This window comes from Cephus cinctus, unplaced genomic scaffold, assembly GCF_000341935.2.
Source record: "Cephus cinctus unplaced genomic scaffold, Ccin1 Ccin1_scaffold0690, whole genome shotgun sequence".
Taxonomy (NCBI): Eukaryota; Metazoa; Arthropoda; class Insecta; order Hymenoptera; family Cephidae; genus Cephus; species Cephus cinctus.
The window spans coordinates 2,191,911-2,215,155 of NW_014333313.1; the positions used below are offsets into that span (position 1 = coordinate 2,191,911).

Genomic DNA, 23,245 nt, shown 5'->3' on the forward strand with positions numbered 1-23,245 from the left:
TCCCTCTCTCTCTCTCTCTCTTTTTCTTTCTCCCCCCTCGATACCACCGACCTCTCCCCCCAACCACGCACGCCGACTTATAATGGTACTAATAAACCCAAAGTGCCTCTGGTAGATTTTTGGGCATAAGCTTGAGTAATAAAAACTATAACATTTATTAACGATAACGACACAATTACTAATAAATGATAATAACGACGATATAATAGGTATAGCCGGTAGCCTAGTCTCTGTGTCTGTGTCTGTCTGTCTGTGCCCTGAGTGTCTTTCCCTGTTCCCTCATTATAAATGTGTAACTATTCCCACAATCCCTTCTGGAGGGCCGCGCTCCAATTTCATTCCTACCGTTAGTCCCATTGTTCTACCCCGCCCCGAACCCTCCTACCCTTCTCGTTCCGGCCGTCATATACTAAATCCCTGATCCATGTTAATCAACCCAAAACTCCTACTGCCGTAATCTGCTCCTTATTAAAAAAAAATTCCCGCATTGACTGTGCTCACATCACGCGTTCTTCACCACACTACCGATTGGCACGTTTTGCTAAATAAATATTGTATCGATGGTTCCTCATTAATTATGGAATATTACGAATCCCAATTTGTAAAATTCGAAGTTAAAAATAAGGTGTGTACTTTACCGTACCGTTCGTGCGTGGCTTGCTGCCCAGCAGTCTACTGTCGTGTGCGCTATCTGTGCTGAATGTGCGCGCCGGAGTGTATCCGTTTCTGTCTGTCCGTCTGTCTGTCTGCCTGTCTGTCTGGTCGTTGGGTATGCATGTATTTTAGCTGCTGATCGATGAAATATTGAGAGGATGCGTGAAAACGATGTGAGAATGAGAGAATTACTGAGAGGAAGAGAAAGGGAATGCCTGGGAAGATTGAATAAGAATGAGAGGGGTGGAGAGAGAGAGAGAGAGAAGGTATGTGTCAGTTACGATTGTTGGTATCAATGAATGAGAGAATATATGAGAAAGTATCAGAGAGAAAGAGAGAGAAAGAGAGAGAGAGAGAGAGAGAGAGAGAGAGAGAGAGAGAGAAAGAGAGAGAGAGAGAAAGCAGTATAAACGTGGGAGATTGAGAACGAACGAGAGAAAAGCGTGAAAGCTTATTGAGTGAATGTCCATGGACTGTGCAAGACTGAGAGAGGCAGCGGAGGGGGCCCACCTATCAATCGGGTTAGCCCCCTCTGCCGCTCATTTTTACGTCATAAACATTAATTACGATTATACATAAATAACGCATTCATCACAAGAATTACGTTACGTTTACAATAGTCATGTTCCTTTCTGATCATAATGATTATGAAATAAAAGAAAAAAAAAGTGGTATCTATATCTCGATCTTGCTACATTATTTTGTACTTGTTTTTAATCTTAATATATTATATATATAAATAATGCGTTTTAAGTTATCCGACTTTTATTATTATTTTTGTATAAATGTGTGATTAATAGTATGGATAGTGTAATAATTTTGTATGTTTATTGAACCAAAAATAAATATTATTGATAAAGACAAGGGATTCTCACTGATCTGAATCCTTATTGTTCAACGGTGCCATTGCCCCAATGTCTTTCTCTTCGTCTAAAGGAGAGATCGTTGGGATTCTTTTCGGTGGGGCAAGGATTGTAGTCTCATCACGAAGGGCACGTGGTCCCACTGTACTCAGTACAACAGGCAGCATCAATAGTCCATGCCAGAGACCGAATAATATTACTAGTAAAAATATTTTAAAGAATGCCCGAAACACATAAGCCTGCGAACCGGCCAACAATGATAATGCCAGCAAGGTCGATCCAGCGCCATACATTACAGCGGCTCCTATATGTCTCACAGCAGTTAGGGCTCTCGTGGTGCGATCATGCTTCCCATTGTACGATTTGGTATTCAAAAAGGCGTGAGCTACGTGGGCTGCGTAATCCACGCTTAATCCCACAGCGAGTTCCAATCCTGCAAACGTGCATTCATCGATAAGCCTTGTGTGCCTCATCCTGTTCCTGGCTTTGTTCATTGTATAGGACTCACCTATGCAGGATACTATGTCCACGGTGAGACCCCAGTAAAACATGAATCCACACACGTCAAGGAGTGTTAACAGAACGCACAGTAATATCCAGAAGCAGGTTTGAGGCTCAGCAATGAGTACTGCAGTGGTTCCCATAACGCAAATTAATGCCAAAATGAGATTCCTTGTGACTTCTTGAGATATCACCTTATCTGTTTCCCAGTTACCAAACATCTTGCTCCATACTGTAACAAAGCCTTGGATATTTGACTCCTTAGCTATTTCTTTAACCGTGTCCATTGCTGGAATCCACTCGTTTGGTCCAGAGAATATTGCAAATCTAAATGGGATGCTGGCTACTAAGATCCTTGGTACTTTGATACCGCAAGTGAGTTTGCTATTAAAGTGAAAATTTCTTTGATACTTTCCACCGCTTCTACTAAACAGGAATTTCGAAAGGTACTGTGTAAAATCTTCATGATCCAAAATAGTGGATTTCATATCTGCAATTGAATAATTAAATGGGGTTATAAAGGTCTTTAATTGAAATATATTATTTTGTATTTTGTGTAAATGTTACCTTTTCCGTAATAAGTAGTTACGAATTCTGCAAAATCTGTAGGCCATGGTTCTATTATCTGTACATTAGTGTCATTCATTAATTTCTCTGTTAGAGAAAGTATTTTTTGAAATTCTCTATGATAATCTAACTCGCCCATATAAACAGCAGCTTCATCACCTCTTTGTGGGTAATGCTCGCTATGCACCTGTATGTAGCTACTCAGATATGACTCTTTTGGTAAAAACCATTTAGAATCAAACCATTGTTCCAATTGATTAGAACCAAGTATACCAACAGATGCAATACTGATAGTGATTAACAGAATAATAATTTTTCCAGGTATAGTCAAAATAATCTTAGAATAAAGAAGATCAATTAATTTCCAAGACACACGATTCTTCGAATCCACTGTCTTAATTTCAAAATTCTCATGAATAATACACGGTAATACACCATTTCTCTTGGCTTCAATCCGTCTTGTATCAAGAGTAAAGAATCCAACGAAAAATGTTACTTGTAATAAGAACGTTACTAAAACACCAACAGCAGCGTATACACAGAACGAATGAAGTGACGGTAGAATCTGAAAAAGTGTAATATATATAAAATCTGTATATCTAATCAACAAGGTAAATCTAAAAAAAAATACTGACTGTCGATGCACCAATGACAAAAGCTACGACATCTGTGAGAGATGTGATGGAAATGGATGCACCTGCATGACTTAGCATGAGACCTACACGTTCTGGTAAAGGTTTTCCTCGATTAGGTTCATGAGAGAGTACCTGTTCCCAAGAAGCCATCATTACAAAGATATCGTCCACCCCAAGACCCATCAGCATAAATGGCAGAGACGTGTGAACGGGCCCATACGGTACGCCAAAAAGAGAACACACGCCTACTGCGATTATAAAGGCACCTGCGACGCATAGTAATCCGGCGCTTGTCAGACAGAACTGCAAGTGTAATATAAATGATAGTATTCCGGAAGGGAATCTTATAGCTACGTGCCAGAAATTCACAAAGTGATTTAGGCAATTCGTAGTAAGACTGACTTACTCGCCATTCAACCCAATTGAATTTCGATAGGATCACTTGGACATAAAAGGACATCAGTATAATTCCTATTATCAGCTTATCAATATCTTGAAACATTGTTGAAGAACTGATATCCCCGAAACTCCTTCCAGCTTCATAGTACAACGTTAATTTGTGACTGTTATTGGTATTTGACAATTCTTCTGTGCTTCTCTTCAGCACATCTAAGAATGCTGATTCCCAAACTAGCACGTTCGGTGTTGCCTAAAAAGAAAGCACGAATGAAATGTAAGTAACGTGTCAGTAAAATATTTTTAAAAAATGGCTCACTGGGAATTTTTATTTAATTCAGTGAGTAAGCAAATTTGGAACGATATCAATTAGTGCAGAAAAATTCAAGGTCTGAATCATGATTCGGTTTAATCGCAAAGCATTATTATAAAAATTATTTCGTAATTTTTGCCCTGAGAAAGCGGCCGTGGAGGATCTCCGATCTGTTACGTACCGATTCGCTAAGAAACGCTGTCGATTTAGTTTAAAGGGTCGACTCGAGGGAAAGGATAATAGTTATTGGCTATAAGGATCTCGACCAATCGGAACGATTAGTTCCCCAATTTGATTATTGTCAATTGACTGCTTTAAAGCAGTCTGTCTTGGGACACCGAGCAAGATCCCTCGAGATGGTTCGCGATCCTGCGCTATCTGTTGATAGTTTTTCTAGCCGTGTTTCCTGTGCGGTATAGGAAGTTCTCGTTTGTGTGATTCTCGAGTTGCTCCCGCAGTATCCAGAAAATCATATCGGTTTTTGTGCGTGTGTTTAGGAAGTGCAATGTTGTGCTATAGTGCAGTGCCCACTTGAAAGTCTTCTGGATGGAGTTCTGGGCCTTCACGGATTAGCTGAACCATCAACGGTGATTATTTCCAATTTATTGATTGATGGAGGGGGGAGAGTACGATTTCCGTGGCCCCTTAATTTGACTATTGGATCTTAATCTATGGACCAAAATAAAGTGAATTTCAAGAATAAAAAAAAGTCAATTTCGTCTTAGTTTAGGAGATACGAACCCTTTAGTGGTTGTTTTATTTTGAATAAGAGTGAATGAAATTATCGGTGCGTGTGTGTGTGTCGCGCGCGTGAAAGTGGGTGGGTGGGTGAGTTTAGGCTCTTTAGTTTCTTTAGATTCTTTAGGTTCTTTTAGGTTCTTTTAGGTTCTTTAGGTAGTTAGATTAGGTTAGTTAGTTTTTCATTTATTTAATTTTTTTATGGAGGGTGATTTTATCCTTAATCCTGGAGCGAGCTTGCGAGCAGAGCAAGGGACCCGCATTCATTAGGTTCTTTACGGCCGTGTATCTCGTAAACTAAGGTGAAATTGACTTTTTTTTATTCTTGAAAATCACTTTTTTGTTGGTCCATAGATGAAAATCCAGTAGTCAAATTGAGGGGCCACGGAAATCGTACTCTTGCCGATGGAGGGATTTCGATTATATAGCTTTGATTCGTTCTTGATCAATTGCTCCTTTCTCTTCCGCACTATTCACCTGACGCTTCCTCCAACCCTCTCTACCTCAACCTAACAGCCTGAGCGGCTGTGTATTTCCTTAACCGTCTGCTCCCGTTGGCACATCCAGTTGCGTTTCTCGATTTTACGCGTCCCCAAAACTCGACCAGATCCGTTAAGCTACCGTCTTTTCTGATAGGTTCCGGCAGAGCTCTTGCTTTGGTGGGGTTGAAACTGTTCCACCTCAACTCCCAGCTCATACCGGCTTGTCAGTCCCCAATGAAACAAGAATTGGCTGGCGCCTGCCTGGCATGCGTATGCATGGACGAAAGGTGGACGGCCGAAGGTGATGTAAATTAGTTCTAGATTTTACGATATCGGTGACGAGTAAAGAAAATACGTTACAAAATATAAATCACATTGATTAACGTGCCATTATTAGCTTCCTATATCATGATTCTGACCTTAGTGCAAACTTACCTTACCCAATCAGCAGTTCCCGCATCGTTGCCTATCTCATCCATGTCCACTCGAGAAAAATTGACATGCACCATCCATAAAGTTTGTACAGCCTTCGCCGAAATGATTCTTCCATTTTGATCAGATTGCGTTCCTCCAAGAAGTTCTGAGAAATTCATTGGATGGCCCAATGTTGGACTAACTTTTACTGAATTAAATTTCGCTATAATGTCAGCCTTCGTTTGGCTGGCTATTAGCGTAGAATTATAATCCCAAATATCAAGAATACTAAACAGTAGACAGGCTTTAGAAAGGCTATTGAGAACTCCACAATACAATTCAGTGGGTGCATAAACTACTGGTTCAAATTTTGTACTATTCAATCGTGCCTCTGGTTCCTGCTCGAAAAAATCGTCATCCAAATTGCCAATGTCTCTTCTTCGGCGCTCTACGTATCCGGATATTACGGGAACCCTGTTAATTCATTTGAAAAGTTATTTAGCATTTATTCAATTTAATAAAAGTAGATCACAATAATGAAAATGCTATATGCAGGTACACTCACTTAAGACATACGTCGGTCCACGTAATTTTTGGTGTGGCATGCGTCTGCGCATCAATTACACGCTTAGTAATTTCATTTAGCTGAAAAGAAATGAAAATAATTATACACCAGTTGGACTTTGAAGTAAATTCTTTGAAAAAGTATTAACATTACTTGAACAAGTGCTTCTGGTTCCAGCACATTATCACCAGTCATTATTATTGATTGGATTCTTTGTCCTTCACTAAAATGTGACATTAACCATTCTGTGTCACGTACGAAATCTGAATCCGGTGGGACCCATAATTTAAGAGGGTTCTTTTCCTGGCGAAATCGAAAAAGGCCACCCAGACACAGCAGAACAACAATGGAACATCCAACTAGCCATTTTTGAGGTCGTTGAGCAATACGAAAACCAACCCTGAAACAAATAAAACAAGCAAGCATTAAATTGAGTGAAAACATAAACACAGTTATGACAATTGTAATCGTAGCATTGAATAAACGTTTGCTTGAATTAAGTCAATCAAAGCACAATCTATAGTATATATATGCTATACTATATATGTTCTCCTTACTCATAGAAAAAATGTTCCACGCGTTGTGAAATAAAAATTGGTATTTGCCGCAAAGTTTTTGGAGCAGACCACTTTTTTCTGTTAATCCTTTCAGGCTCCATTTTTGAAAAATCAAAATCCACTGCTCTACTCGTTCAATTTTTCAAACGGCGGGTAGACGACATTGCTCATCTAGTAAAACAACACTTCATAGTTCTCTTCCGTTCACTATACAACACATTTCCTTTCTCTTGTCACATATATTTCGGACACGTACTGCTTCGTGTCTTGCTAGAAATATACATTAATTGCTCATTAATAAGCGAGTAACGTTATGTGGGACGTATTCAAGACTGGCTGAATAGTAAGCTATATCAAAATGCATAGACAATAGTATGAATAAAGATTTTTTATTGATCAATAAAATTGATACTTCCAGTTGAATTAATGGTTTTATAAACAGCTATTATGCTAATGTACTTACATAACCTTTAAATTTGTCTTGTAAAATGTCACTGGACACCACGTTACCCGCACTTCTTTAGCAACAGTAGGTATGAAGGCTGCTCTAGTATATCCACCACATATATAACTCGTATATATAAGTATACCCTATGCCATACAGATAGAAAATGGATGTCTAGTTCAAATTAAAAAATCTCATATCCTTCCACTGATAAGATATTAATAAAACTCTTATTTTTGTATCATTATACGTGATATCACGTCAACTATTCAAAGATACTGCTTAAAAATTGTTGCAAGTCAGACCGATGTACAAAGAAGCAATCCCCTCCATTATAAAATTGCAAAGTCCGACTGTCAAGGATATTTGATTAATGCGTTTTTTTTTAACGCTCGATAAAAAAAATATACTTTAAAATGCGCTATACTTTGTATGTAATTAATTTTTTATCAAATTAAGGATAAGTGGGTAATATCACATTAGATGATGTTTGCAATTAAATCCGTGTATATTCATTTACAGTACTGAAGGTAACAGTCGTTACATTCTTAATGAAATTTGGGCAGTTCAAGTATACGATCGTACAAAAGAAAATTATGGTAAAAGCATAATATCCATTGGGATGACATATAGTCGATACTCAAACCATTCAATATTAATCAGTCGTTCGCTCTTTTTTATTGAGAATGATTTATCTTTACGTTGGGCTACTGTCGCTCAAAGGTATTAAAAAAAAAACACTTTATCAGACTGCTCAATTACTCAATGTAATTCATGACCGATCGAAGTTGTAAACGTGAGATTTTTGGATTCTCCGTAAATGACCATTCCGTAATATCAGACACGCACGCTATCCCGCAAAATCTACGATTGATTAATTCGATTAATCTCAGCTCGCTATTACAACGCATCATCAATTTGTCGCGTAGAAAAATATCGACATTTTCTTTTCTCATTTAAAATTATCTGAATACGAAACAGGAAATCCGGAATCGTCGATAAGTACGCGTTGCATCCAAAACTATATATATATACACACGTGAAATACAGCGCTGTATTACAGTAGCAAAATTTATACCGAGTATTTTAATATTATGAGAAAAAAATCGTCGTATCCCAAGTCGTAAGAAAATTGTATGAGAAAAGTTTGCGCTTACAAAGAGTCCAAAAATAATGAATCGTTATCGTGAGGATCGGGGGAATTACATAACGTACGAGCGATCCATAAAGAATCCGAGATCTTTTTATGGATTGTTATAATATTTCTATGGATTTACACTGTTAACGTATCCAGCTTCTTATTGGAACACCATTCTATTATATCTTCACGATGTACGCTTCTACTCGCATGACTGCTTATATATAATTACGAATAATATTGTAACGTTAATTCAAATTTAATTGAACGAATACGACTTTAGCCGCCACGATGCTGTATGAGATTTATTGTAAAATTAATATGACATTAATTGCGAATAAATAAACGTATGCTTTACTGATTGAACACCAAAGCAACCGCTGTAAGAGTTACCAATGGAGATCTTAGACATTTTATATAAATTAAGTACAATCTATATTGTCAGCATCGTGCAGAACGATGCATCGATAATATACATTTCCCTGGAACGCATGTATAGAGAATTTGAAAAAAGAATAGTTTTTTTTCGTAAAATGGAAGCTGCAATTAATAAACGGTCTGGTATTGTTTTGCCGAACGCACGGTGAACTAACCTATACGTATTTACACGGTTCACATCGATGGTAATTAAAGGACCGGTTTAGACTCTTCTTAACTAATTCCTGTTTCGTGGTATTTTTGGGATAATTAATTACCACGAAACATTCTATAACGCATTGAAGATATCTCTACGGAGGTTTTCGACTAATAAACTAGCAATCTCTGGACCACGAAGTTCGATCGGTTTACATGAAGTTGTTATCGATTTCAAATGCGCTACGATATCAATAGTACGAACACAAAAATCACAATTCGATTACACATTACTTTTTAACTATTAAAAAATAATAATCGTTATTATATACATTCTTAAGGGGATCTCGAAACCGATCGCAATCTTACGTAGATCATTTGATTCATTTTTTTTTCTTATTAGAGATCTCTGCTATTTCATACTACAGAACTATCGTCATACGTCTCACGATCAAATTAATATTTCCTGAAAGTATTGTATATAATAATAATTGATAAACTCTAAACGGATGTAGAATACTCATGTGACAGTAGCATGATCGAAAGTAAAAGAGTTAGCTGATCATTGATCTGCGTTACCGACTGTAAGACTAGTCTGTTTCGCATATAAAAATCAATCACTCTTGAGTATCCTTGAGAGAACGAAGTCTTGTGATCTTAAATTTAATAGTGTCATCTTATATCTGGCCCATTCGGCGCGCATTAATATACCGCACGGAAAATAATCCATAGAACTGTTTAACTCTCGTCATTAGAATCATTACTGTCTGTTCATTAGAATACCAAAGCAATATTTATAAAGTAAACGATTCGTATGATTAAATGAAACAGAAGCCAAACAGCTCAGAGATTAAATCATGTACTGAACAATAATCCTGATAAAATACAGCATTTTTTGCAACACACGCGCATGTGATATATACATAAAGAATCATCAATCGTTGGTATACATATTACGCTCTGAACAATGTTGAATTCAATCAAACTGTAATCCTTTTATGAATTACACGCTGTACGTACGTTGACAATCAGTTAATGAGTTGAAAATAATGGCTAACCGACCTATTCTCATTGTCAGTCAAAACATTTCTCTCCAACTTATTCGATGAGCATTAATTAATCCAGTCTTAACAGTCATCGGTTTCCATATCACTATGTGATGTCATTAAAATTATTTCTCAAAGTACAATAAATACTGTTTCACCTGTATACACATCCTGACGAAGTTAACAAGCTACAAAGGATAATATCCTTATTTTCTTTCACGCAATGTACAAAATCTGTATTAAATACACATAATACAGATTACATTATATGTCGCCACTGTAAATCAACTGTATTCGCATCGTCCAATCGCTAAGGCTCAATTGCTTTAATACAGCGAACTAAAATTTGTGTGCGTGGCAATAACCCGAGAACACACTTGCCATTAAATACCGAGAAAATATGTACTTCGACGAATGCTCATCTTAACTTCACGATCAAATGAAGAGCCAGGTCCAGATAGGCGAGTATTGCTATGGCTCTTGAATTCGTTTAGGTGTTTGACACATTTGGCAAATAACATTAATCGTTACGGATCATTGTAGCCCTTACGAGTAAGCCAATGAAATGTCAAAACTGAATCGTTACAAATTACAGTAAGAACTCTGGAAGACTGTACAGTGCTGTGAGTACTACGTATAGCCCAAAGATCACGCGATGATAAGCTACATTACATAGTTCTTTGTATAACAGTATAGTTACTATACATTCATGTACAACATTGTTCGTACGTGCTACAGTTATAAATGTTAATAGATATACTCGACTTCAAGTGTACAAATTTCTCGTACCGTTCTTTGTTCAGTGGTATTATTATAACTTTTGTTTTTATCAAGCATGTACAGACATGGGTTACTTAATGTATGTTGCACGTGTATATACAGTTTTTCACGCCTCCAGCAATTTGATTGAAGCACAGTAGCGTCAGATTGCGTGTTTAATTGTATCTTCATGAAAACGTCACGTCGACAGAGCACAATTGAGTCGCAACTATTGAGAAAGCGGTATTGTCTGGCAAGATCGTCAGATCAATACCACCCTGTGTTTCTCCTGGAATAATATTTATAATATTATTTTCGGTGCGTTATTCTTTTCTTTGTTCTGTATACTTAAACTTTTCTGTATACAGATGCATCATAGATTTTTGTTCAGAGTTTATGTGAAACATAGAGAACTACGCGTTCCATATCGTACAGTCATGAAAATTTTGTTTAAATTAGTGCGTGGCCTGAAAGAGATTTCGCGTTGTGAAACTACATTCAATTATTTATAATTAGTATTGCTTTATACGTGTAAATGTATTGTCAAAGGAGGATAAAAAATTTGCACGGCAATTATAAATTTCAAAACGCAGCTGCCGACGCTTTTAGAAGATTAATGAATTTGTCGTTTCATCTTATATTCGAAGCTTGCGAGGATCGATGAACAGCGATTGCGACAAAAATTTCACATAAATTCCAAAGTGCATCTATACGAGCCACTCTTTTCACTGCACTAATATATGCCTATACTCTTCATTATGCAATTGTGTGTCGAGGCAGTGATCATGCGCGTGCTTAGATTCGCATCGCTTGCAAATTAAAGAAATTCCTTAGTTCATAACTAAGGACCTACGTACCTAATCTCTCTCACAGCTTAACATTTACTATTTATATCACTTATTTATATCAATTGCCATAATTATATTATTCGTTCTTTACGACGTCATTCTTGATACTATCATTAATTTATGTAACACAGTCTAGCCCGACCGTAGAGAGTGAACTAGGAACCTACTGGGCCTATCTATCTACCTCGTGTATCTACTTTGGACCGTGCTTACAATTCGCAATCGCTATTCACATGAAATTACGACTTTCGGCACGACCCAGCTACATTGTCTAGCAGATTCTATCAATATACATATATATATTTATAAATCGACGTAGTTATATTAAGTAAATAATGAGGAGTGTGCTGAGTCCTGAGGCAGATCATTCGCTCATTGAAAGTGCTGCTAGAGATTTCCTCATGTTTCCCGTACATTCCAAGAGATTTGCGAATATCATAGTTGCTTGGATAGATTCGCGTTCAGACGTAATTGTTTGTCCGTGTCACATCAGCGTGGCTTTGTCTGAAATAACAGAATGTATTACACAACCAGGACAATTCTCAGGCACAACACTTAAAATCACAACAGTCAACGAGACATATCGATCCAGCCGTCGCTGCAAATCAGATAATTTACTGACCTCTTCCTCAGGAGCATGACTCGTGGCTGGTATTGCCTGTTGCGCTTGTAATGTACCACTAGTACTCGCCGGATGCGCTGGTGCAGGTTGTTGTTTCACAAATTTAGTAGGATCCTGGGACGACTGTGGTGGTTCCGTTCTTCTCAGGTAAGCCGCCTCCTTCTTCGGTGGGACCACCGGCTTGTTAGGTGGCACCGGAGGAGGTATTCCGCGGGACATTGGCAGTTTTTTCGTTGGCAGTATCCCGGGAGCCTGAACACCGGTCGCAGTAGCCACGTGAAAGCCGAGCTTTCCTGCACTCTGTGCAGCCGGCACGAGCTTTGTCGGAACTCCAGGATTCGTGGATGCAGGAACTGCTGGCCGCTTGTCTACAGCCTAGGGAAGGAACACACACCATATCCTCTTTAGCCTTAGGACTCCCCTCTTGTACTGTCCGTAACCTGGCACGTTGCACGAATCGAAGCCACAAAACCATACCGGGCAAAGGAACCATATCAATGTATGAAAACCAAAGCGAGTGTTGACTAGATAAAGAATAGAGATCGACTATTGAGAGTGTCAGTGAGCAGGTGAAACGCGAGGTAGATATTATTAAAGCCGACCCCCTAGTGTTCGTGCTACTTTTTGTAGGGTGCATGTGCAATAATACACCATGGAATCGTTCAATCCTGGTTCACTAGTTATTGCTCCTTCGATTGCTCCAGTTAAAGGCTATACATAGCTTAACGTAATCACTTAACGTATTCTCATACCCTTGCGAGATATAATCACTTTTGTGGACTAGGGATACAGTGCAGGAGCTTAGAGGGACGCTTATCGGTTCACCTAATAAATCATAGTTCTCGGAACAGGCGTGTCTGCAAAGCAATTCAGATGTATTATTAAAGAAATGACTAATTGTAAGAAGATTGTGGTATGAATTGAGTGCCAGCTAGCAATAGGGTGCTTTTAGGAGGGCAAGCAGGGAAAACTTGTAAATAAGGCTCAGAAGTGAGTTGCATACAACTTTTAATTAAGGAATTAATCGATATACATACTAAATAATAATCTTATGTACACAAAGTAAAACAGTATAATAAAGTGTAGTGCCTAAGTATTAATGATTTGTTAACTTATAAGAATAGTACAGTGCAAAGGTATAGTAAGTATATACGGTTATTCAAGACTAATTCACCACCTGAATATGACTCTGTCCATTTGATTTATATTAATTCAAATGGTAGAACCATCTTCAGGTAGCTTAATAGTCCTGAATAACGGTGTATATGAATGTAATCGAATTATTCACGTAGCAAATAGTTTTATAGAAATATATTTCCGAAATTTTCGCGATTATATTTGTATTGTTAATTCTTATAGTTTTTGCACGTGTATACAAAAGTAGTTCCGAGGCCAACACTCTATCTCAATTGACATACGGAAAAAAATAAATTTTAACCAATAAAATTTTTCTTTCTCTCTTTCACACTCTCTCACTCTCTCTTTGCGAGTTCATCCATGCGATTCGGTGCATCCGATACTCAAATTCACCAAAGTGAAACGATTGTGTGCAGTTTATCAGAATTGTGAGTTCGTTCATGCGTCATCGAATATAATTATTAAGAGAGATATGTTAGCAGGACAAAACGTGACGTAAGAAGGCACTGATTTTCAAGTTTCTTTTTTTTTCAAGTTTCACAGAGAGTCTCTCGCTTTTACACTAATAATCTAACAAAAATATCGATCTATCACTATAAAAAGAACCTATCGACGGTCGCTGACATTGCGAGACACAAAAGCTGAAGAATCTTGTTTTTGTTACACTCGAAGATAGTCATTGTAATAAAAAAAGTTAATAAGCGTGTATCCAAAAGCCACAAGACGAAAAGTTTAATTCCAAGACAAACGATAGCTCCAGTTTTACTACTTACACATCCCTCTTATTCGCTCCGATTTGTTTGATAATTTAGAAAAGATATTCATGACGTTTAAAATGTAAAGAAGGATGAGAAAGGGTGTAGAGAGGACCAGGGGATGAAAAGAAAGAGGTATACGCTTACATTATTAGGTACGGAGTAAATATAGAAAGAAAAACTTGTTCTATACTATCCTAGAATTAACAGAGTAATAAGACTAGATGAATCTAAAAAATTAAAATATTTCATAAAAAATCAAATTCATTCGAGTGAACCGCACCAAGTTTTAATTTGTTAATTTAATTCTTATCGTCCCTATTTCCTTCTTTTATCTTTATCTAAAATCAACGTATCACATCCTCTGTGATGTTACGTTATTATATATATTACCTTCCTTGTACATGTTTGTATGTCTATCTATGACGTCGTGTGCCATATAAATATTCTGAATAAATATTACTATTTTTATTGGAAGTGGTAACATTTCGGTATTATCCATTTCTCCTCAAGTTTATACCTACTCGGCCACAGGTTTCTCCATAGCTAGTCGTTAATTTTCAACTATAATATACGCACTATTAAACACCGACTTTGACATCTCAATTGCATTATTAATTCATCACTGTCACGATTGATTTTTATATCAGTAAACTAGCCGGCGTTAAGGGTCCATTAAAAGTAACATGGAACTGAATGTGCAACCCGTTAAAAACTCGTTCAAAGAGAGACGCAGTTTTTTAAATAAAAATCATGCACTTGTGTACATTCGCTACATGAATTAGTATACTCTGTAGAACCTAGCTACCTACCATTGACTCTGATCATACATATTTGTATGAGTATTATTGAAAAATTGAAGTTCCGTTTTCTAGTGTCTTATCAACATCGAAATAGCCTCTTTTATTGTCGTAGAAAAGCCTCTATGTCGTGATTCTATTTTTAAGTTATGGTAAAATCATGAGGATAGTTCGCCATATTTTAAAATATTTATAAGAAAACGATCGAGAGCTTTGTCTAGAGTAAAATTCCTAAATAATAGTAATTTGTTATCGAATTTTTAAGACACGTGTATTATCATTAGTTTCAACAACAAGTTGTCGTTAAATAAGTGTAGAGTGGGTGGGGAAATGTGGATAGGTTACCTGTGCCTCTGTTGGAGCTGCAGGTTCGCCTACAGTCGAGGGTAGTGCAGCTGTATACGTTACTCCACGAAGTGCCTGTCCGGGTGTAACAGATCTAGCGATTCCAGTTGCTGTGACAAAAAAAATGGAAAGAAACGTTGTAAAATACTTGTTACTGAAGATTCTTAATTTTAATAAAAGAAAGTAGACAGAATGATATACGAACAAAATACGGTAATTATTTTCAGTGAATAAAACACATACTTGGTCCACTAACTGGTACGCTGGATACCGTGGCTGTTGGTTGTACTACCTTGCTACTAACCATAGGTGTTCCCGTGCCAAGCACTGCGCCTTTAACTACACAAGATAACAGAAAAGAAACAATATGTTTAAAATATTGTAAACTCAAGTATTATATGCTTTGTTTAAAGACTATATTGAATTTAGCAAAAAGGCATATCCTGTTGCTTTATTAACACAATGATTATATTATGAGTAGTATTGAATACTTACTTGTTTGAGGAGCACTGGCAGGCCTAATTGTAGGCATACCAGCAAGATTAGCAGGTTTCGCTGGTGGTGGTGGTGGAGTTACTCCGACTCCTCGAGGAGGTCCTCGGGCTTGGGTATCCTTCCATGATTCCATTTCGGCCTTCAATTTCTCTAAATCCGCTTCCAGTTCCTTCGCCCTCTTCTCCTCCTTAGCTAGGGCTTGTCTGTACTGCTGTCTTTCCATATCGAATTGGGCCAGGTGCTTCTCTAATTCCGCTTCCATCTGAAGGGACTTTTTACTCTCCTCCTCGAGTCCTTCTGCCATTGAATCTATCCGTACTTTTTCTTCGCTTAAAATTTGCGCCAGATCCTCGGATCTCTTTCGCTCTTCTATATACTTCATTATTATCTTTTTTCGTTCTGCTAGTAATATAAGCACTATTTGTTTCTGTCGATTCTTCTCCTCTTCCAACGTATTCATAGTCTTCTTTAATTCCAGCTCGAGACGTTTTTTCTCCTGCTTCTCCAATTCAAGTTCTTTTTTTAGTCGTGTTCTTTCTTTCTCAAGTCCGTACGTGATATCGTCGCCCTGAGCTGTGTCATGTTCATGTTTCCGTTTCTCTTCCTCCAATTCTTTGATAACCTAAATGCGGATGTTGAGACAGAGAGTGAAAGTCTCGCCGAAACGATTCGTGCAACATCTGGTAATATCATTGGTTCCACTGACTCGACAGGTTGTGATAGTAATGAAGTAAAAAAAACTTAAGTTAGAATTGTAAGGACGTACCGCTCCGTGTCTGATTTCAGCATCTTTGAGAAGCTTTGCCATACGACATTGTGTACGTCTTTGCTGGGTGACCAAAGCTTCTAAGCTTGCCACCTGCTGCTCAATCTGATTCTCCTCAGGCCTAATCACACCTCCTACGACAGCGACATCACGTGCAAGAGCAGCGTGAGGATCAGACGTTCCGCTGCGATACCGAGAGCTCAGTAGATGCTTCATTTTTTCGGACTGTATTTGGAAAATATTATTTAATAGGAAATTACGGTGCCTGATAAGAACGTTGAAGCCGTATGGCTAGACTGAGGTGATGTTAATATTACATGAAAATTCTTCGTTACTAAATGAGCTTTAATTCTTTTTGTTAATAATAAACGCTGTACAACCCATAATAGGATTGTGTAAGAAAGTGCAATTATGTTCTCCACACGCTATGCGTTCACTAATTAAGAAAATGGTATTACTTTTAAAGCAGCTATAACGATGTCCCGTGCTTGAAGTTCCCCTTCTAAATATCCCAGCAGCTTTAGCAGGTCAGTTTTGCTCAACTCCATCTTTGGATTTCGCTGAAATTGAACATTGACATTTAATTAATTTACAGTCATCAAATGGAAATCTTACATTCTTATCATTATAACACAGGCCAATGAACAATTGTCTTGCTGGATGCTTATTAAAGAATATAAAAAAAGTGCAAAAGCCAACAGATCAAAGGGTAATTTGCAAACTGTGAATGCATTTGAATAGATTATAGATTATAATTTTATTGAAACTAATACAATTAATGCATCATCAGCCAGTTCCAAAAACAGAAATGTATTATACTAGCTGACAGATAGTCTAAAATGTTTAATAATTTGATTAAACATTTATGAATGCAAAAGTGAGTTTTACAATATAGAAATTGTGACATTTTCAGAGTATTGTGACAAAGTTTAAAAGTTGCAGATGTTGCAACTGTGAGCAATAATGAATGGTATATTTGTAAAAATGTATCAAGCTTCTTATAAACTGGTAAGCTTAAAATTACCTTGACTATTTTACAATCACATGTGTGAACTAAATAAACTGCCATACAGATACTTTGCAATTTGGCTGAGTGCCTTTTGCTTATTTTATTTAGGAGTGAGGTCCTACATCTGTCTATAACGTCTAGTTCAGTGAAAAACAGTTTAGAAGAAATCTTTCCCAGAACTATAAAGATTTATCATGCAGTTAGTTTTCTTGAGCAGACCATTATTTAATGATATTATTGAAAACTACGCAATAGTGAATAACAAAATTAGTTTTATTTTTATAAGAAATAAATAATAAATTGAGAGTTAAAGTGAAGCAAGGAGAAACACAAGGTAAACACCTAAACAAAAGTATCAAAGATCTTTATTAATTTGCACAGCTGTGTCAAGTTCTGTTATATAGATTATGAAATATTATAACAAGAAATAACCATTTGGAGCAATAAAGATTCAAATGTTTTCTCTGTATCCTTACAAGGTTTCATTCTAAGAAAAAGAATATAGATCATTAGCATAAGACAAGAAATGATCATTAGCATTTTTATGGCAAGTAACAATGACATGAAGAAAGAGAAATCACTCTGCATAATGTATTCTGACATGAAATATGCACATCCTCCCTATAAAATTTTAAATGCCAAGAATCAGAGTTAATGTAGAATTAAATTAAAGGTCCTGTACCATCAAAATATGCTCCAAAAGTGAAAGACACAAGTATAATCCTGACAGTACATGCTCGAAAATAAGTCAGTATCAGTATATAACACAAAAAACACAGGTATTTATTTACTTAATTCCACGCCGGTAACGTTATAAATATTATATACCTTGAGCGTATTGGAGGAACTTTTATCATGGGGTTCAAAATTGTTTGACTGCTGTTGCGGCGGCGGTGGCGGCGGCTGCGGCTGCTGCTGCTGCTGCTGTTGTGGTTGTTGCTGTGCTTGAGCAGAAACAGCATTCGGGACAGTTTGAGACTTGGTCGTGGTCGTAGTCGAGACCGTCGAGAGAGCCGGAACTGGAGCCCCGATAGCTGCCGGACTTGCCGAGTTGACAGCATTTTGACTTTGCGATGCCATCTTGCTTTCGATAGACGGCCTGTAGCTCGTTTCTTCCGTCAAAGATGCTTCCGTCTGCGGACACTAGACCACTTCAACTTCACCCTTCGATCGGGATAATTTCGACCCGATACATAGGGCCGCCTACGGAAGCCCCAGCCTCAAACTCGATACACAACATCGCAAATAATCTCTCAGATTTGTACACCTTCGTCTCTCTGTCGTACCGCGCGAATCAATCTCGGATACTCGGCTATGACAAATCGGGCACAAAGCGCTCAACACAGCCGAGAACTTCCTCACGAAAGCTTCACGATTATTCCTCACGTTACCGACGGCAAGAACTCCGATCGACCGATCGATTGTTGTGACAGAGGTACCAAATCTTTGATTAAAACTAACCAACTAGTACCACATTAAAGGGGATCAAATTGTGAAATCTCTTACAATTTTTATTTATCTCCAAATTGTGTTTTGTTTTAATATTAATTTATGTAGTTTTAGGAATAGCAAGTGATTTGTAACATAGCTATACGTGAAATCATACTTTCATGGTTTGACAATAATGTTTTTAAAAGATTTATTACAAATTCTAGTGGAAACCACCAGAGACATGTGGGATTCAAGAAGGTTTTCTGGAGGGCGCTGATTGTATAGTGTTGAACGTTCGCCGTGACTCGCATATCGTTCTGTCTGCATTTCTAACCTAATAATTTGACGGGTTGTGGAAGGAGTAAACGTTTCATATTTTCATACAACTCGTCGTAGCGGAATATTGTTAGAGATGCCTGAGAGTACCAAGGCTGAGATTAAACCCGTTAAAGAAACGAAAAATGGAAAGAAGGAAGAGAAAAATGATTTAGTAAGTATCCACTGGACTCATTTATTCATGACTTGCATGATGTTTTCGCCGATCGGACATTGTTCTTAGAATACAATGAATTTAAATAGAATGTTGTTTGAATTATAATCGAGCGCAATGTAATTGCAAATATTTTGATTTTCCAATGATTCAATTCTTACCCGTATGTTTAAGAATGGAAACAATTGAATTTAGATAAGTGCAATCTACTAAAAAATTTGTTAACTTTAGAAGGTAGTCAAATCCTCTGAAAAAGATAAAGATGCAGTCTTTCGTAAAGATTACTAAATTACATGCTTTCATTTTTTTTATATATGAAAAGTAATTATGGCAATTCTAACAAATATCAAAGCAATCATTTTTCATCGTTTTATGAAGGAGGGGACTTTTCAAATCTTATAAATTACAATGCTATTTAAATGTTGGATCGATCCATTATTTGATAGTATTTAGTGTCTAAGAAATTCGACTCACATTGAACCTTCTCTAAGTTGGTGTTGTTGATATTTAGTTATTAATAACCAGTATTACTCACAATAATGAATAACAGTATGACATTGTTATTAGAACTTTGGTTATTACTATGTTTGTCATTTTCTTTCAGTCAGAGGAGGATAAACTGCTTCAGGAAGAATTAGGTAATTTAGTTGATCATCTTCAGGATCTTAATACCAACTTGCATCTTCCTGCACTGGAGTCTCTGCAGTCGCAAATTCGTGCATCTACCACATCAATGACAAGCGTACCAAAACCTCTAAAATTCATGAGACCCCACTATGATACAATGAAGAACGTATATGAAAAGATAACCGATCCAAAAGCAAAGGAGTTATGTTCAGACATTATTTCTGTTCTTGCCATGACCATGGGAGAAGGCAGAGAATGTCTGAAATACAGGTTAACTGGATCAGCTTTAGAAATTGGGGAGTGGGGTCATGAATACGTAAGACATTTATCTGGAGAACTGGCAGGAGCTTGGGATGAGATAACTGGTGATGTTGATAGTAAAAAGTTGATAGCCCTTGTTCACGAAATTATCCCTTACAACATGGCTCATAATGCTGAGACAGAAGCATGCGATTTACTTATGGAAATCGAGCGACTTGATTTGCTAGAGCAATATGTGGATGAGAGTGCTTATCAAAGAGTTTGCCTCTACCTTACAAGTTGTGTACCATATGTGGCTGATCCAGAGAACAGTACTCTTCTTCATGCTGCTTCAAAACTGTACAGAAAATTCAACCAATATCCACAAGCATTAAGACTTGCTATGCAGTTGAATGATCTGCCACTTATTGAAGAAATCTTCACAAGCTGCACAGATTTGTAAGTATAACCTGTTTGAACGGCAATTTTTTCTTTTATTTGGTACCTTCTATTTTTCGAGACAAATAATTACACAAGTTATTAAATTTACAAATCACATTTTTCATTTTAATTAATATTAATCGTTTTTCTAATTATTGCAGAGCTGTAAGGAAACAGTTAGCATTTATGTTGGGTCGCCAGCAAATTTACATTGAGATTCCTGACACCTTGAACGAATACGATGACCTAGTAGAGTCTATGTCCAACACACATCTGAATTCCCACTTTCTGAACTTAGCTCGCGAGTTAGACATAACAGAGCCAAAGACCCCAGAGGATGTATATAAATCACATCTTGAAAACTCTAGACCTCCATTCGGTGGTGGTCAAGTGGATTCAGCTAGACAAAACCTGGCAGCTAGTTTCGTAAACGGATTTGTAAATGCTGCCTTCGGTCGGGACAAATTACTTATGGAAGATGGAAACAAATGGTTATACAAGAACAAAGAACACGGTATGCTGAGTGCCACTGCTTCCCTAGGTCTCGTCCTCTTGTGGGATGTTGATGGTGGATTAACACCCATTGATAAGTACCTCTACTCATCCGAAGATTACATAAAATCTGGAGCATTGTTGGCGTGTGGAATTGTCAATTGTTTTGTGAGAAACGAGTGTGATCCTGCTTTGGCTCTTCTTTCTGACTACGTATTGCACAGCAGCAATACTATGAGAATTGGTGCTATTGTTGGTCTCGGCTTAGCATACGCTGGCTCTAATAGAGAAACAGTGTTAAGCTTACTCACACCAGTACTCAGTGATCCAAAATCGAGTTGGGAAGTAGTCGGAGTAGCAGGTCTCGCTCTTGGCATGGTGGCCGTAGGATCGTGTAACGCATACGTTACCACGGCGATAATGCATACCCTAATGGAAAAGTCTGAAACAGACCTTAAAGACACCTACGCGAGATTCTTACCACTTGGTCTGGGTCTGTGTTTCCTAGGAAAACAGGAAGCTGCTGAAGCTATAATTGCTGCTCTAGAAGTTATCCCCGAGCCCTTCAGGTCCATGTCTACGACCTTGGTTGAAGTTTGCGCATATGCTGGTACCGGAAATGTCCTGAAGATTCAGCATCTTCTTCACATCTGTTCAGAACACTATGAACCAACGAATGAGAAGGAGGAAAAGAGTGATCGCAAAGATAAGGAGAAAAAAGAAGAGAAGAAGGAAGAGAAAGAGAAAGACTTAAGTTCTCGCCAGGCTATCGCTGTTCTTGGTATTGCGTTAATCGCGATGGGAGAAGAAATTGGTGCCGAGATGGCGTACAGAACGTTTGGTCACTTGCTTCGCTATTGTGAACCGGTTATACGACGTTCCGTACCACTAGCTCTAGGTCTTATATCCGTTTCTAATCCAAAATTAAATATCCTTGATACTCTTTCTAAATTCTCGCACGATAGCGACCCTGAAGTAGCCCACAATGCCATCTTCGCAATGGGTCTCGTTGGTGCTGGAACGAATAACGCTAGACTGGCTGCAATGCTTAGGCAACTGGCACAATTCCACGCTAAGGATCCTAACAACTTGTTCATGGTACGCATCGCACAAGGTCTAACACATCTCGGCAAGGGAACATTAACCCTTTCGCCGTATCACAGCGACAGACAACTTCTAAGTCCCGTCGCCCTAGCTGGTCTCTTAGGAACTCTTATAGGTTTTTTGGACGTGAAGAATAGTAAGTTTTATATCTGAATCTGTCTTTCATCGTATAAGTAATTTTGTCGAACGACTCAAAAATGATGGAATTATTTGTTTCAGTAATTCTTGGTCGCTCTCACTATCTTTTGTACACCCTGGCCGCTGCGATGCAGCCTAGGATGCTCGTTACTTTCGATGAGGAGTTGAATCCTTTGGCGGTGCCAGTACGAGTGGGACTTGCAGTCGACGTTGTTGGTCAGGCTGGTAAGCCTAAAACGATCACCGGCTTCCAGACACATACAACACCAGTTCTATTAGCATATGGAGAACGGGCAGAACTTGCAACAGACGAATATATTCCAGTCACTCCGATCCTGGAAGGCTTCGTTGTCTTGCAATATAATCCTGATTTTGATCCTTAGTTATAATGTGGAATTTCTTATTCGAATGTACCACTCGTATTGTATTGCTAATAAAAACGTCTGCCTTGCCTCTGCCTGGTAGACTTCTTTCTCAATATGTCTACTATTTATAATTAAACTACCAAAGCAAAGGGAAAGCAGATTCTCTTCATAAACAAGTGTAATTCGTATGTCTTATGTAAATGTTGAATTTCCAGAATATTTTGAACAAGCCATCTACTTTGAATATTATTTTATTATGCTGGAGCTTTTATTAAACTTTTGCATAATAGCAGCAAAAAGATAGTAATATTAATTGTATTTTCAAAATTTCCTATATCGTCTTCGCTACTCTTTTAGATTATTACTGCTTCTCATACCTAATTATGATTTAATGGTCATTTAATAATTAACAAAACTTTACGTAATTCCTTATTGAATACTACTACTTGGCAGGTCCATGCCAGGAATTTCAAAGTACTTTGAACGTACTAATA

General features: G+C 37.7%; 3 protein-coding genes across 4 annotated transcripts; 1 reads left to right on the forward strand and 2 right to left on the reverse strand.

Moving 5' to 3' along the window:
- Nucleotides 1–1,401: 1,401 nt before the first annotated feature.
- LOC107269774 (NPC1-like intracellular cholesterol transporter 1) lies at nt 1,402–7,492 on the reverse strand. 2 transcript variants are annotated; one of them, XM_015744012.2, is made up of 10 exons: nt 7,149–7,492; nt 6,686–6,955; nt 6,282–6,528; nt 6,129–6,208; nt 5,590–6,037; nt 3,627–3,869; nt 3,353–3,523; nt 2,586–3,150; nt 2,026–2,508; nt 1,402–1,950 (listed from the first exon to the last, which is right to left on the reverse strand). In XM_015744012.2, the coding sequence occupies exons 2-10, from the start codon at nt 6,784–6,786 to the stop codon at nt 1,526–1,528; spliced, it is 2,763 nt and encodes a 920-aa protein (XP_015599498.1). In that variant the 5' UTR covers nt 6,787–6,955; nt 7,149–7,492; the 3' UTR covers nt 1,402–1,525. The 2 variants fall into 2 exon arrangements, with proteins under 2 accessions (XP_015599498.1, XP_015599497.1); XM_015744011.2 differs by having other exon boundaries at nt 3,221–3,523.
- A 127-nt stretch (nt 7,493–7,619) lies between these two features.
- On the reverse strand, nt 7,620–18,806 carry LOC107269778 (uncharacterized protein CG10915). The gene is made up of 8 exons (XM_015744017.2): nt 18,252–18,806; nt 16,873–16,974; nt 16,415–16,639; nt 15,649–16,270; nt 15,397–15,492; nt 15,154–15,263; nt 12,117–12,491; nt 7,620–11,998 (listed from the first exon to the last, which is right to left on the reverse strand). The coding sequence occupies exons 1-8, from the start codon at nt 18,501–18,503 to the stop codon at nt 11,984–11,986; spliced, it is 1,797 nt and encodes a 598-aa protein (XP_015599503.1). The 5' UTR covers nt 18,504–18,806; the 3' UTR covers nt 7,620–11,983.
- Nucleotides 18,807–19,125: 319 nt separating this feature from the next.
- Nucleotides 19,126–22,924, forward strand: LOC107269776 (26S proteasome non-ATPase regulatory subunit 2). The gene is made up of 4 exons (XM_015744014.2): nt 19,126–19,344; nt 19,949–20,670; nt 20,814–22,384; nt 22,468–22,924. Exons 1-4 carry the CDS (start codon nt 19,267–19,269, stop codon nt 22,767–22,769), a joined length of 2,673 nt encoding a protein of 890 aa, XP_015599500.1. The 5' UTR covers nt 19,126–19,266; the 3' UTR covers nt 22,770–22,924.
- Nucleotides 22,925–23,245: the final 321 nt, after the last annotated feature.